Genomic DNA, 15,298 nt, shown 5'->3' with positions numbered 1-15,298 from the left:
TCTGCACCCCAAATACTGGGCCTGGTACCTACCCTGCACCCCAAATACTGGGCCTGGTACCTACCCTTCACTCCAAATACAGGTCCTGGTACCTACCCTGCACCCAAAGTATCGGACCTGGTACCTACCCAGCACCCCAAATACTGGACCTGGTACCTTCCTTGCACCCCAAATACTGAGCCTGGTACCTTCTTTGCACCCCAAATAAAGGACCTGGTACCTACCTTGCACCCCAAATACCAGGCCTGGTACCTACCCTGCACCCCAAATACCGGACCTGGTACCTACCTTGCACCCCAAATACCGAGCCTGGTACTTACCTTGCACCCCAAATAACGGACCTGGTACCTACCTTGCACCCCAAATACCGAGCCTGGTACTTACCTTGCACCCCAAATAACGGACCTGGTACCTACCCTGTACCCCAAATACTGGGCCGGGTACCTACCCTGCTTGCAAGTAGTCCTATGTAACACCACAGATAACACAGTGATAACTCTCTGAGTACAGATAATGTAGTAGATGTCACCTGCAGTCCTATGTAACACCACAGATAACACAGAGGTAACTCTCTGAGTACAGATAATGTAGTAGATGTCACCTGCAGTCCTATGTAACACCACAGATAACAGTGATAACTCTCTGAGTACAGATAATGTAGTAGATGTCACCTGCAGTCCTATGTAACACCACAGATAACACAGTGATAACTCTCTGAGTACAGATAATGTAGTAGATGTCACCTGCAGTCCTATGTAACACCACAGATAACACAGTGATAACTCTCTGAGTACAGATGATGTAGTAGATGTCACCTGCAGTCCTATGTAACACCACAGATAGCACAGTGATAACTCTCTGAGTACAGATAATGTAATAGATGTCACATGCAGTCCTATGTAACACCACAGATAACACAGTGATAACTCTCTGAGTACAGATAATGTAGTAGATGTCACCTGCAGTCCTATGTAACACCACAGATAACACAGTGATAACTCTCTGAGTACAGATGATGTAGTAGATGTCACCTGCAGTCCTATGTAACACCACAGATAGCACAGTGATAACTCTCTGAGTACAGATAATGTAATAGATGTCACATGCAGTCCTATGTAACACCACAGATAGCACAGTGATAACTCTCTGAGTACAGATGATGTAGTAGATGTCACCTGCAGTCCTATGTAACACCACAGATAGCACAGTGATAACTCTCTGAGTACAGATAATGTAATAGATGTCACATGCAGTCCCATGTAACACCACAGATAACAGTGATAACGATTGGCACACATACAGTGAGATCACATACATGACTCTCCTGGTAATATCAGCTCTTCCTCACCGCTCCCGCTGGCCTCTGTTACATCTGTATGGTTAGATCAGTACTGATGCAGTTATTACCTTCCTTTAGGGCCCCGGGTCCCTGTAGAGGAGCAGATACTGCAGGGATCACTGATTGTCCGGTCAAGGATACAGGTCTCCCTGTTGCTTGTAGTAACCAATCACAGCGCAGCTTCTATTTCTATAGAGCAGTTTAAGAAATGAAAACTGCTTTCTGATTGGTTGCTAGGGGCAACATGGCCTGTTATGATGAATGAGGCCTAATGGGTCAAAGGTTCAGTGATGCCTGACCTGCGGGCAGAGGACAGGACCGAGGGGCAGGGACGGGTGTCTGATAGCACAGGTTCAGATCCCATCACATGTGAGCCGGGGACCACTAGTCTCCATGATGATAAAGGATGGTCTCGCAAATGGATGCACTGGGTGATAAATGTATGATCACTGAGGGTCTGATCTCTGTGACCCCCACGAAACGCAAGAATAGGGGTCCCAATATCCTCTGTGAATGGAGCAGACTGAGCATGTGCAGCCTTTCTCCAGTCACTGCAAACCCACAACTGCTGAGTGTCTGTCACCCTTTACCTGCTGAGTGGCTATCACCCCCAACTACTAATCAACTGTCACCCTTTTGCATTCTTAGCGGCCGTCACCCCCAGACTGCTAATCAGCTGTCACTCATTCACATTCTGAGTGGCTGTCACCCCCTGATTGCTGGGCGGCTGTCATTCCCCAACTGCTCAGCACCCTTTGACTGCTGAGCGGCCGTCGCCCCTTTGACTGCTGAGCGGCCGTTGCCCCTTTGACTGCTGAGCGGCCGTCGCCCCTTTGACTGCTGAGCGGCCGTCGCCCCTTTGACTGCTGAACGGCCGACGCCCCTTTGACTGCTGAGCGGCCGACGCCCCTTTGACCACTAACTGCTGAGAGGCTGTCAGCCCCCTGTCTCCTGAGCAGTTGCCACCCACTAACTGCTGAGCAGCTGTTACCCCTCCACTGTTGAGTGGCTGTGAATCCTTGACTGCTGAGCGGTAGTCATCCTTCGCCTGCTGAGCGGTAGTCATCCCCGACTGCTGAGTGGCTGTCACCCCCCCCCCCCCCCCCCCGACTGCTGAGTGGCTGTCACCCCCCCCCCCGACTGCTGAGTGGCTGTCACCCCCCTCCCATCTGCTGAGTGGCTGTCACCCCCCTGACCGCTGAGCGTCATAAGAGAACAGAATATTATTAAGACGATGAATCAAGCGGTCCCTGGGCATTGCGGCAGGAAGAGCGACGGAGAGGGAATAAGGAGATGCTGACGCTCTTCTATATAGATACTATATTTTCCATGATCACCCCGCTCTTCAAACACCCTGATGGACATATTCAACAATTTCTATGGCTCTCTAGTATTGTGTGTCAGTCTCAACTGCTGCTTTTCCATTATATTCATGGACCAAGAAGCTTCATAGTAAGCTGCACTGTATGGATCTGTGGGTGGATAAGTCATTCTGTTGAAGAGCTGACAGTCATCCATCTACCTGGTTCACAATCAGCAGCTTGGCAGAGGAGCTGACAATCTAGTACATAACACTACTGATTATTGATTGAGGGAAAATTAAATTTCCCTGGCTGTCGGCGGCTGATGAATGGTGTGTGGCCAGCTGCGGAGATGTGTGTGGGGGTCCTGGGTGTGCGGGGGGTGTCAGCGACACGGATTCTTACACACATTTCTGTGTTCTGCGACGAATGATAAGTGAAGATAAATTGCGGCGCTGATCCAGGTGGAGAAGATGAGAGCGGAGGCACCGCGAAATACGTCCTCTACGAAATTAGTCATCAGGTCTGACAGCTCAGGGGGGCCGCGGCTGCTAAGCGCTGCAACATGATACCTGTGGAGCTGGGGATCTCCAGTATCTGACCTTATTAGTCCCATTCACCAGTACTGCTCATCCTGAGCAACCTGATTCATGAAAGTCAATCCTAGAGCAGTGAAGACTGACACCAACACATGCAAAGGAGTAGAACAGAGGGGTCGCTAGGTGAGAGTGGTGCCGAGTCATGTTAGTGGTACAGCCTTGGCACCAAACCCTACATTACTGTTCAGCCTGAGCCTCCTGATTCATCCAGGTTGAAAGTAGGGATCTATGGCATGTATAGCCAGTGGAAAGTTGGCTGAAACTTTCCATGAGCGGCTGAATAGAACATTCCAAGGTGGATATTTCCACTCTTTTTCTGACCGATTTGGAGGATGGGAGTGGTTGTATGGTGAGGAGACGGCACAAGGCAGGTTCAGTTACATGATGAAATAACAACACGCGGCTTCCATCCCCAAAGATAATCAGCCTGATCTGACCACAGACGGACCGAACCGCGGGTCTAAATCACAGACAAACAGCGCCAGATCCGCACAAATTCGCCATTCGCTTTCTCCAAGTAAAATGGCGACTGGCAGTGAAGGGGTTAGGAGTGGCTGCAGCGCTCTGAATTAATAATTAGCAGCCGCCTGGAGGGTTTACAGAGGAGCTGAGAGGTAAATATCCCACATCTGCCGCCCGGCACACGCACAGCTCAGCCGCGCAGACCCTACACATCCATGTATGATCTCAAAAACGGATCATCACACTGAGCCACAATCCGCAGATATAGCAGAGCTCAGAGTGCTGCATTGTCCTGACGTAAACATATTGCAGCTTTTTACAAATGAATGATAACAAATTCAACTCTGCTACATACATGTCGTGCAATGTTTCTAAAACGTGTGAGACTGAGCCATAAAATGTCTTGGCGCCTAGCAGGAGGCACCGGCCAGGTAATGGCGGAGGAATAGATGCAGCAGAGCCGATAGCGTCTGATTGTAAACCGCCGCATTATCCGCGTGTATAAATAAAACCGCTCTGAGAAGCGGGATGACAAAGCCGGCTCTGCTACATAGACATCTGCACAAAAAAACGGACATAAACAGAAGGAAAGATTTCCCTTTATTTTCACTTTGTATCCGTCATCTATTGACTTCAATGAAAGACAAAGCACGGAAGGTTCCGCGCCATCAAATTCCATCATTTGTCAGACGCAACGGAGCCGAAGCAGACGCAGCGGAGCCGAGGCAGACGCAGCGGAGCCGAGGCAGACGCAGCGGAGCCGAGGCAGACGCAACGGAGCCGAGGCAGACGCAACGGAGCCGAGGCAGACGCAGCGGAGCCGAGGCAGCAGAGCCGAGGCAGACGCAGCGGAGCCGAGGCAGACGCAACGGAGCCGAGGCAGACGCAACGGAGCCGAGGCAGACGCAGCGGAGCCGAGGCAGACGCAGCGGAGCCGAGGCAGACGCAACGGAGCCGAGGCAGACGCAACGGAGCCGAGGCAGACGCAGCGGAGCCGAGGCAGACGCAGCGGAGCCGAAGCAGACGCAGCAGAGCCGAGGCAGACGCAGCGGAGCCGAGGCAGACGCAACGGAGCCGAAGCAGACGCAGCGGAGCCGAGGCAGACGCAGCGGAGCCGAGGCAGACGCAGCGGAGCCGAGGCAGACGCAGCGGAGCCGAGGCAGACGCAGCGGAGCCGAGGCAGACGCAACGGAGCCGAAGCAGACGCAGCGGAGCCGAGGCAGACGCAGCGGAGCCGAGGCAGACGCAGCGGAGCCGAGGCAGACGCAGCGGAGCCGAGGCAGACGCAGCGGAGCCGAAGCAGACGCAACGGAGCCGAAGCAGACGCAACGGAGCCAAGGCAGACGCAGCGGAGCCGAAGCAGACGCAACGGAGCCGAGGCAGACGCAACGGAGCCGAAGCAGACGCAGCGGAGCCGAGGCAGACGCAACGGAGCCGAGGCAGACGCAACGGAGCCGAGGCAGACGCAACGGAGCCGAGGCAGACGCAACGGAGCCGAGGCAGACGCAACGGAGCCGAGGCAGACGCAACGGAGCCGAAGCAGACGCAACGGAGCCGAGGCAGACGCAACGGCGCCGAGGCAGACGCAACGGCGCCGAGGCAGACGCAACGGAGCCGAGGCAGACGCAACGGAGCCGAGGCAGACGCAACGGAGCCGAGGCAGACGCAACGGAGCCGAGGCAGACGCAACGGAGCCGAGGCAGACGCAACGGAGCCGAAGCAGACGCAACGGAGATCAGAAAATAAATGGCCAGATCGCAGAAAACACAAAACCCAAGCGAAGAACAGAAGGCAAGGGGGCAGAGGTGAGCCACAGGAACATAAGGAGCAGTAACAGCATCTGCACACAGGAGCTCACAATCTAACATCACACAATGTATCACTCCCATCATCCCCGACCCCAGGAGCTCACAATCTAATATCACACAATGTATCACTCCCATCATCCCCGACCCCAGGAGCTCACAATCTAATATCACACAATGTATCACTCCCATCATCCCCGACCCCAGGAGCTCACAATCTAATATCACACAATGTATCACTCCCATCATCCCCGACCCCAGGAGCTCACAATCTAATATCACACAATGTATCACTCCCATCATCCCCGACCCCAGGAGCTCACAATCTAATATCACACAATGTATCACTCCCATCATCCCCGACCCCAGGAGCTCACAATCTAACATCACACAATGTATCACTCCCATCATCCCCGACCCCAGAAGCTCACAATCTAACATCACACAATGTATCACTCCCATCATCCCCGACCCCAGGAGCTCACGATCTAACATCACGCAATGTATCACTCCCATCATCCCCGACCCCAGGAGCTCACGATCTAACATCACACAATGTATCACTCCCATCATCCCCGACCCCAGGAGCTCACAATCTAACATCACACAATGTATCACTCCCATCATCCCCGACCCCAGGAGCTCACGATCTAACATCACGCAATGTATCACGCCCATCATCCCCGACCCCAGGAGCTCACAATCTAATATCACACAATGTATCACTCCCATCATCCCCGACCCCAGGAGCTCACAATCTAATATCACACAATGTATCACTCCCATCATCCCCGACCCCAGGAGCTCACAATCTAACATCACACAATGTATCACTCCCATCATCCCCGACCCCAGAAGCTCACAATCTAACATCACACAATGTATCACTCCCATCATCCCCGACCCCAGGAGCTCACGATCTAACATCACGCAATGTATCACTCCCATCATCCCCGACCCCAGGAGCTCACGATCTAACATCACACAATGTATCACTCCCATCATCCCCGACCCCAGGAGCTCACGATCTAACATCACGCAATGTATCACGCCCATCATCCCCGACCCCAGGAGCTCACGATCTAACATCACGCAATGTATCACGCCCATCATCCCCGACCCCAGGAGCTCACGATCTAACATCACGCAATGTATCACTCCCATCATCCCCGACCCCAGGAGCTCACGATCTAACATCACGCAATGTATCACTCCCATCATCCCCGACCCCAGGAGCTCACGATCTAACATCACGCAATGTATCACTCCCATCATCCCCGACCCCAGGAGCTCACAATCTAACATCACGCAATGTATCACTCCCATCATCCCCGACCCCAGGAGCTCACGATCTAACATCACACAATGTATCACTCCCATCATCCCCGACCCCAGGAGCTCACGATCTAACATCACGCAATGTATCACTCCCATCATCCCCGACCCCAGGAGCTCACGATCTAACATCACGCAATGTATCACTTCCATCATCCCCGACCCCAGGAGCTCACGATCTAACATCACGCAATGTATCACTTCCATCATCCCCGACCCCAGGAGCTCACGATCTAACATCACACAATGTATCACTCCCATCATCCCCGACCCCAGGAGCTCACAATCTAATCTCACGCAATGTATCACTCCCATCATCCCCGACCCCAGGAGCTCACGATCTAACATCACGCAATGTATCACTCCCATCATCCCCGACCCCAGGAGCTCACAATCTAACATCACGCAATGTATCACTCCCATCATCCCCGACCCCAGGAGCTCACGATCTAACATCACGCAATGTATCACTCCCATCATCCCCGACCCCAGGAGCTCACGATCTAACATCACGCAATGTATCACTCCCATCATCCCCGACCCCAGGAGCTCACAATCTAACATCACACAATGTATCACTCCCATCATCCCCGACCACAGAAGCTCACGATCTAACATCACGCAATGTATCACTCCCATCATCCCCGACCCCAGGAGCTCACGATCTAACATCACGCAATGTATCACTCCCATCATCCCCGACCCCAGGAGCTCACGATCTAACATCACGCAATGTATCACTCCCATCATCCCCGACCCCAGGAGCTCACGATCTAACATCACGCAATGTATCACTTCCATCATCCCCGACCCCAGGAGCTCACGATCTAACATCACACAATGTATCACTCCCATCATCCCCGACCCCAGGAGCTCACGATCTAACATCACGCAATGTATCACTCCCATCATCCCCGACCCCAGGAGCTCACGATCTAACATCACGCAATGTATCACTCCCATCATCCCCGACCCCAGGAGCTCACAATCTAACATCACGCAATGTATCACTCCCATCATCCCCGACCCCAGGAGCTCACGATCTAACATCACGCAATGTATCACTCCCATCATCCCCGACCCCAGGAGCTCACAATCTAACATCACGCAATGTATCACTCCCATCAACCCCGACCCCAGGAGCTCACGATCTAACATCACGCAATGTATCACTCCCATCATCCCCGACCCCAGGAGCTCACGATCTAACATCACGCAATGTATCACTCCCATCATCCCCGACCCCAGGAGCTCACAATCTAACATCACGCAATGTATCACTCCCATCATCCCCGACCCCAGGAGCTCACGATCTAACATCACGCAATGTATCACTCCCATCATCCCCGACCCCAGGAGCTCACGATCTAACATCACGCAATGTATCACTCCCATCATCCCCGACCCCAGAAGCTCACGATCTAACATCACACAATGTATCACTCCCATCATCCCCGACCCCATGAGCTCACGATCTAACATCACGCAATGTATCACTCCCATCATCCCCGACCCCAGGAGCTCACGATCTAACATCACGCAATGTATCACTCCCATCATCCCCGACCCCAGGAGCTCACGATCTAACATCACGCAATGTATCACTCCCATCATCCCCGACCCCAGGAGCTCACGATCTAACATCACGCAATGTATCACTTCCATCATCCCCGACCCCAGGAGCTCACGATCTAACATCACGCAATGTATCACTTCCATCATCCCCGACCCCAGGAGCTCACGATCTAACATCACACAATGTATCACTCCCATCATCCCCGACCCCAGGAGCTCACAATCTAATCTCACGCAATGTATCACTCCCATCATCCCCGACCCCAGGAGCTCACGATCTAACATCACGCAATGTATCACTCCCATCATCCCCGACCCCAGGAGCTCACAATCTAACATCACGCAATATATCACTCCCATCATCCCCGACCCCAGGAGCTCACAATCTAACATCACGCAATCTATCACTCCCATCATCTCCGACCCCAGGAGCTCACGATCTAACATCACGCAATGTATCACTCCCATCATCCCCGACCCAAGGAGCTCACAATCTAACATCACGCAATGTATCACTCCCATCATCCCCGACCCCAGGAGCTCACAATCTAATATCACACAATGTATCACTCCCATCATTCCCGACCCCAGGAGCTCACAATCTAACATCACGCAATGTATCACTCCCATCATCCCCGACCCCAGGAGCTCACGATCTAACATCACGCAATGTATCACTCCCATCATCCCCGACCCCAGGAGCTCACAATCTAACATCACACAATGTATCACTCCCATCATCCCCGACCCCAGGAGCTCACAATCTAACATCACGCAATCTATCACTCCCATCATCTCCGACCCCAGGAGCTCACGATCTAACATCACGCAATGTATCACTCCCATTATCCCCGACCCCAGGAGCTCACAATCTAACATCACGCAATGTATCACTCCCATCATCCCCGACCCCAGGAGCTCACGATCTAACATCACGCAATGTATCACTCCCATCATCCCCGACCCCAGGAGCTCACAATCTAACATCACGCAATGTATCACTCCCATCATCCCCGACCCCAGGAGCTCACGATCTAACATCACGCAATGTATCACTCCCATCATCCCCGACCCCAGGAGCTCACAATCTAACATCACACAATGTATCACTCCCATCATCCCCGACCCCAGGAGCTCACGATCTAACATCACACAATGTATCACTCCCATCATCCCCGACCCCAGGAGCTCACGATCTAACATCACACAATGTATCACTCCCATCATCCCCGACCCCAGGAGCTCACGATCTAACATCACACAATGTATCACTCCCATCAACCCCGACCCCAGGAGCTCACAATCTAACATCACGCAATGTATCACTCCCATCATCCCCGACCCCAGGAGCTCACGATCTAACATCACACAATGTATCACTCCCATCATCCCCGACCCCAGGAGCTCACGATCTAACATCACGCAATGTATCACTCCCATCATCCCCGACCCCAGGAGCTCACAATCTAACATCACACAATGTATCACTCCCATCATCCCCGACCCCAGGAGCTCACGATCTAACATCACACAATGTATCACTCCCATCATCCCCGACCCCAGGAGCTCACGATCTAACATCACGCAATGTATCACTCCCATCAACCCCGACCCCAGGAGCTCACAATCTAACATCACGCAATGTATCACTCCCATCATCCCCGACCCCAGGAGCTCACAATCTAACATCACACAATGTATCACTCCCATCATCCCCGACCCCAGGAGCTCACAATCTAACATCACGCAATGTATCACTCCCATCATCCCCGACCCCAGGAGCTCACGATCTAACATCACACAATGTATCATTCCCATCATCCCCGACCCCAGGAGCTCACGATCTAACATCACGCAATGTATCACTCCCATCAACCCCGACCCCAGGAGCTCACAATCTAACATCACGCAATGTATCACTCCCATCATCCCCGACCCCAGGAGCTCACAATCTAACATCACACAATGTATCACTCCCATCATCCCCGACCCCAGGAGCTCACGATCTAACATCACACAATGTATCACTCCCATCATCCCCGACCCCAGGAGCTCACGATCTAACATCACACAATGTATCACTCCCATCATCCCCGACCCCAGGAGCTCACGATCTAACATCACGCAATGTATCACTCCCATCATCCCCGACCCCAGGAGCTCACAATCTAACATCACACAATGTATCACTCCCATCATCCCCGACCCCAGGAGCTCACGATCTAACATCACGCAATGTATCACTCCCATCATCCCCGACCCCAGGAGCTCACAATCTAACATCACGCAATGTATCACTCCCATCATCCCCGACCCCAGGAGCTCACGATCTAACATCACGCAATGTATCACTCCCATCATCCCCGACCCCAGGAGCTCACAATCTAACATCACGCAATGTATCACTCCCATCATCCCCGACCCCAGGAGCTCACAATCTAACATCACGCAATGTATCACTCCCATCAACCCCGACCCCAGGAGCTCACAATCTAACATCACGCAATGTATCACTCCCATCATCCCCGACCCCAGGAGCTCACAATCTAACATCACGCAATGTATCACTCCCATCATCCCCGACCCCAGGAGCTCACAATCTAATATCACGCAATGTATCACTCCCATCATCCCCGACCCCAGGAGCTCACAATCTAACATCACGCAATGTATCACTCCCATCATCCCCGACCCCAGGAGCTCACGATCTAACATCACGCAATGTATCACTCCCATCATCCCCGACCCCAGGAGCTCACGATCTAACACCACGCAATGTATCACTCCCATCATCCCCGACCCCAGGAGCTCACGATCTAACATCACGCAATGTATCACTCCCATCATCCCCGACCCCAGGAGCTCACAATCTAACATCACGCAATGTATCACTCCCATCATCCCCGACCCCAGGAGCTCACAATCTAACATCACGCAATGTATCACTCCCATCATCCCCGACCCCAGGAGCTCACGATCTAACATCACACAATGTATAACTCCCATCATCCCCGACCCCAGGAGCTCACAATCTAACATCACGCAATGTATCACTCCCATCATCCCCGACCCCAGGAGCTCACGATCTAACATCACACAATGTATAACTCCCATCATCCCCGACCCCAGGAGCTCACGATCTAACATCACGCAATGTATCACTCCCATCATCCCCGACCCCAGGAGCTCACAATCTAACATCACGCAATGTATCACTCCCATCATCCCCGACCCCAGGAGCTCACGATCTAACATCACACAATGTATCACTCCCATCATCCCCGACCCCAGGAGCTCACAATCTAATCTGAGAACTCTTGGGGGAAACTTCCCGGAGCCGCAGAAAACCTGAAGAGTCAGAAGCTTTAACCCCTTCCTCACCTCCTGGGCCACCAGGCTGGAGATCCTCACTGCCCTCTTGACCCTCGTGTCCTTCCGCCCCTTGTCCGCGCTCTCCTTCCTCCGCAGGGACATGGCGGGACGCGGCGCCGGGAGCCTTATCTCCTGCCGGTGGCCGGTGCTGCGCGCTGCTGGCATCCCTCCGGCTGTCTCCGCGCCCCGGGCATTGTGCTGGAGTCTTGTGGGGGGCACAGGGGAAGGCGAGCGCCCATGTGAGCAGTCAGACAGCGGCGGACACTTCTCATCCCATCCTCGGGCTCTCCGGTCCCTGCTGCTTGGTGTGAGAGCGGAGACGCGGCTGTATCTGCCGGGACCAGCGCTATCCACAATCCATCACTGCCTGGAGGACGCCTCACCTGCGCGCACGACCCTTCCCTCTCATCTCCACACTGCGAATCCCCTCCACGCGTGTCTGTGCCGGGACCTAGAGGAGAGCAGCGCCCTCCCCCTCAGCTCTGCCAGCACCCCCGCCACAGCCCCCTGCCACAGCTCCCTGCCAGCACCCCCCACCACCACCACAGCCCCCTGCCAGCACCCCCCCACCACCACCACCACAGCCCCCTGCCAGCACCCCCCCACCACCACAGCCCCCTGCCAGCATCCCCCCATCCCCCCGCTACAGCACCCCACCACAGCCCCCTGCCAGCACACACCCGCCACAGCCCCCTGCCAGCACCCCCCCATCCCACCGCTACAGCACCCCACCACAGCCCCCTGCCAGCACACACCCGCCACAGCCCCCTGCCAGCACCCCACCGCTACAGCACCCACCACCACAGCCCCCTGCCAGCACCCCCCCACCACCACAGCCCCCTGCCAGCACCCCCCCATCCCCCCGCTACAGCACCCCACCACAGCCCCCTGCCAGCACACACCCGCCCCATCCCCCCGCTACAGCACCCCACCACAGCCCCCTGCCAGCACACACCCGCCACAGCCCCCTGCCAGCACCCCACCGCTACAGCACCCACCACCACAGCCCCCTGCCAGAACCCCCCCGCCAGCACCCCTGCCACAGTCCCCTGCCAGCACCCCACCGCCACAGCCCCCCGCCAGCACCCACAGCCCCCTGCCAGAACCCCCCCGCCACACCCCCCTGCCAGCACCTACAGCCCCTTGCCAGCACCCCCCCCCCTCCCCAGCACAGCCCCCTGCCAGCACACACACCCCCCCCCCCCGGCACAGCCCCCCCACACCACAGCCCCCTGCCAGCACCCCCCCGCCACAGACCCCTACCAGCACCTCCCGCCACAGCCTCCTGCCGGCACACACACGCCACAGCCCCCTGCCAGCACCCCACCACAGCCCCCCCGCCAGCACCCCCGTCACAGCCCCCTGCCAGCACCTGCCACAGCTCCTGCCAGCACCCTTTGCCACAGCGCCTGCCACAGCTACCCCTGCCAGCACCTTCCACAGCCCCTGCTGGCACCCCCACCAGCACCCTCTGCCACAGCCCCATGCCACTGCCTCCCCTGCCACAGACCCCTGCCACAGCCTCCTGCCAGCACCCCCGCCACTGCCCCCTGCCCTCCTTACTGTGGAATGTCACCGCCGCTGTAGTAACACTGGTGTGCACACTACTACTACTGGACACGTACACCGTGCGCAATACACACACACACACACACCGCTGTATACAGCGACATGGCTCTTCTGCAGCTTGCTGGGATCTGGTGTGACCCTGTATCTGTAAGTATACACAACGTGGTGCACATCACACTGTGATCACCGCCACAACACACTGCCACCGCACACACTGCCACCGCACATACTACCACTGCACACGGTCACCACACACACTATCACTGTTCACACTGACACCGCACAGTCACCACATACACTATCACTGTACACACCACCACTGCACACACTGTCACCATATACACGGTCACCGCACACACTATCACTGTACACACTGTCACCGGTCACGGTCACCGCACACACTCACCATCACCACACACACTGCCACTGCACACACTATCACCATTACCGCACACATTATCACTGTACACACTGCCACCGCACACAGTATCACCACCACACACACACACTATACACACTGCCACCGCACAGTCACCGCGCACTGTCACCATCACCACACACACTATCGCTGCACACACAGCGACCGCGCACACTATCGCTGCACACACTGCGACCGCGCACACTATCGCTGCACACACTGCGACCGCGCACACTATCGCTGCACACACTGCGACCGCGCACACTGTCGCTGCGCACACTGCGACCGCGCACACTGTCGCTGCGCACACTGCGACCGCGCACACTGTCGCTGCGCACACTGCGACCGCGCACACTGCGACCGCGCACACTGTCGCTGCGCACACTGCGACCGCGCACACTGTCGCTGCGCACACTGCGACCGCGCACACTGTCGCTGCGCACACTGCGACCGCGCACACTGTCGCTGCGCACACTGCGACCGCGCACACTGTCGCTGCGCACACTGCGACCGCGCACACTGTCGCTGCGCACACTGCGACCGCGCACACTGTCGTTGCGCACACTGCGACCGCGCACACTGTCGTTGCGCACACTGCGACCGTGCACACTGTCGCTGCGCACACTGCGACCGCGCACACTGCGACCGCGCACACTGTCGCTGCGCACACTGCGACCGCGCACACTGCGACCGCGCACACTGTCGCTGTACACACTGCGACCGCGCACACTGTCGCTGTACACACTGCGACCGCGCACACTGTCGCTGTACACACTGCGACCGCGCACACGGTCGCTGTACACACTGCGACCGCGCACACTGTCGCTGTACACACTGCGACCGCGCACACTGTCGCTGTACACACTGCGACCGCGCACACTGTCGCTGTACACACTGCGACCGCGCACACTGTCGCTGTACACACTGCGACCGCGCACACTGTCGCTGTACACACTGCGACCGCGCACACTGTCGTTGTACACACTGCGACCGCGCACACTGTCGCCGCGCACACTGCGACCGCGCACACTGCGACCGCGCACACTGCGACCGCGCACACTGCGACCGCGCACACTGTCGCCGCGCACACTGCGACCGCGCACACTGTCGCCGCGCACACTGCGACCGCGCACACTGTCGCCGCGCACACTGCGGCCGCGCACACTGTCGCCGCGCACACTGCGGCCGCGCACACTGCGGCCGCGCACACTGCGACCGCGCACACTGTCGCCGCGCACACTGCGACCGCGCACACTGTCGCCGCGCACACTGCGACCGCGCACACTGTCGCCGCACACACTGCGACCGCGCACACTGTCGCTGTACACACTGCGACCGCGCACACTGTCGCCGTACACACTGCGACCGCGCACACTGTCGCCGTACACACTGCGACCGCGCACACTGTCGCCGTACACACTGCGACCGCGCACACTGTCGCCGTACACACTGCGACCGCGCACACTGTCGCCGTACACACTGCGACCGCGCACACTGTCCCCATCACCACACTGTCACCGCAC

General features: G+C 56.0%; 1 protein-coding gene across 2 annotated transcripts in view; it reads right to left on the bottom strand.

Annotated features, from left to right (window-relative positions):
- Nucleotides 1-15,298, bottom strand: part of LOC141264842 (voltage-gated inwardly rectifying potassium channel KCNH2-like) — a 170,417-nt gene that overhangs the window by 111,268 nt on the left and 43,851 nt on the right. Inside the window, exon 1 of one of the 2 annotated variants that reach the window (XM_073677202.1) lies at nt 11,798-12,252. The exons of the other annotated variant lie outside the window; for it this stretch is intronic. Coding sequence (XP_073533303.1) covers nt 11,798-11,953 — 156 coding nt within the window. The 5' untranslated portion in view covers nt 11,954-12,252. Of the gene's footprint in view, nt 1-11,797; nt 12,253-15,298 lie in introns of those variants that run through there. 2 annotated transcript variants of the gene reach the window in all.

This window comes from Phyllobates terribilis, unplaced genomic scaffold, assembly GCF_046119375.1.
Source record: "Phyllobates terribilis strain yellow unplaced genomic scaffold, ASM4611937v1 Scaffold_4__5_contigs__length_816908805, whole genome shotgun sequence".
NCBI classification, from domain to species: Eukaryota; Metazoa; Chordata; class Amphibia; order Anura; family Dendrobatidae; genus Phyllobates; species Phyllobates terribilis.
Note: the sequence above shows the minus strand (reverse complement) of the source record. Positions and strands in the feature narration are given on the sequence as shown.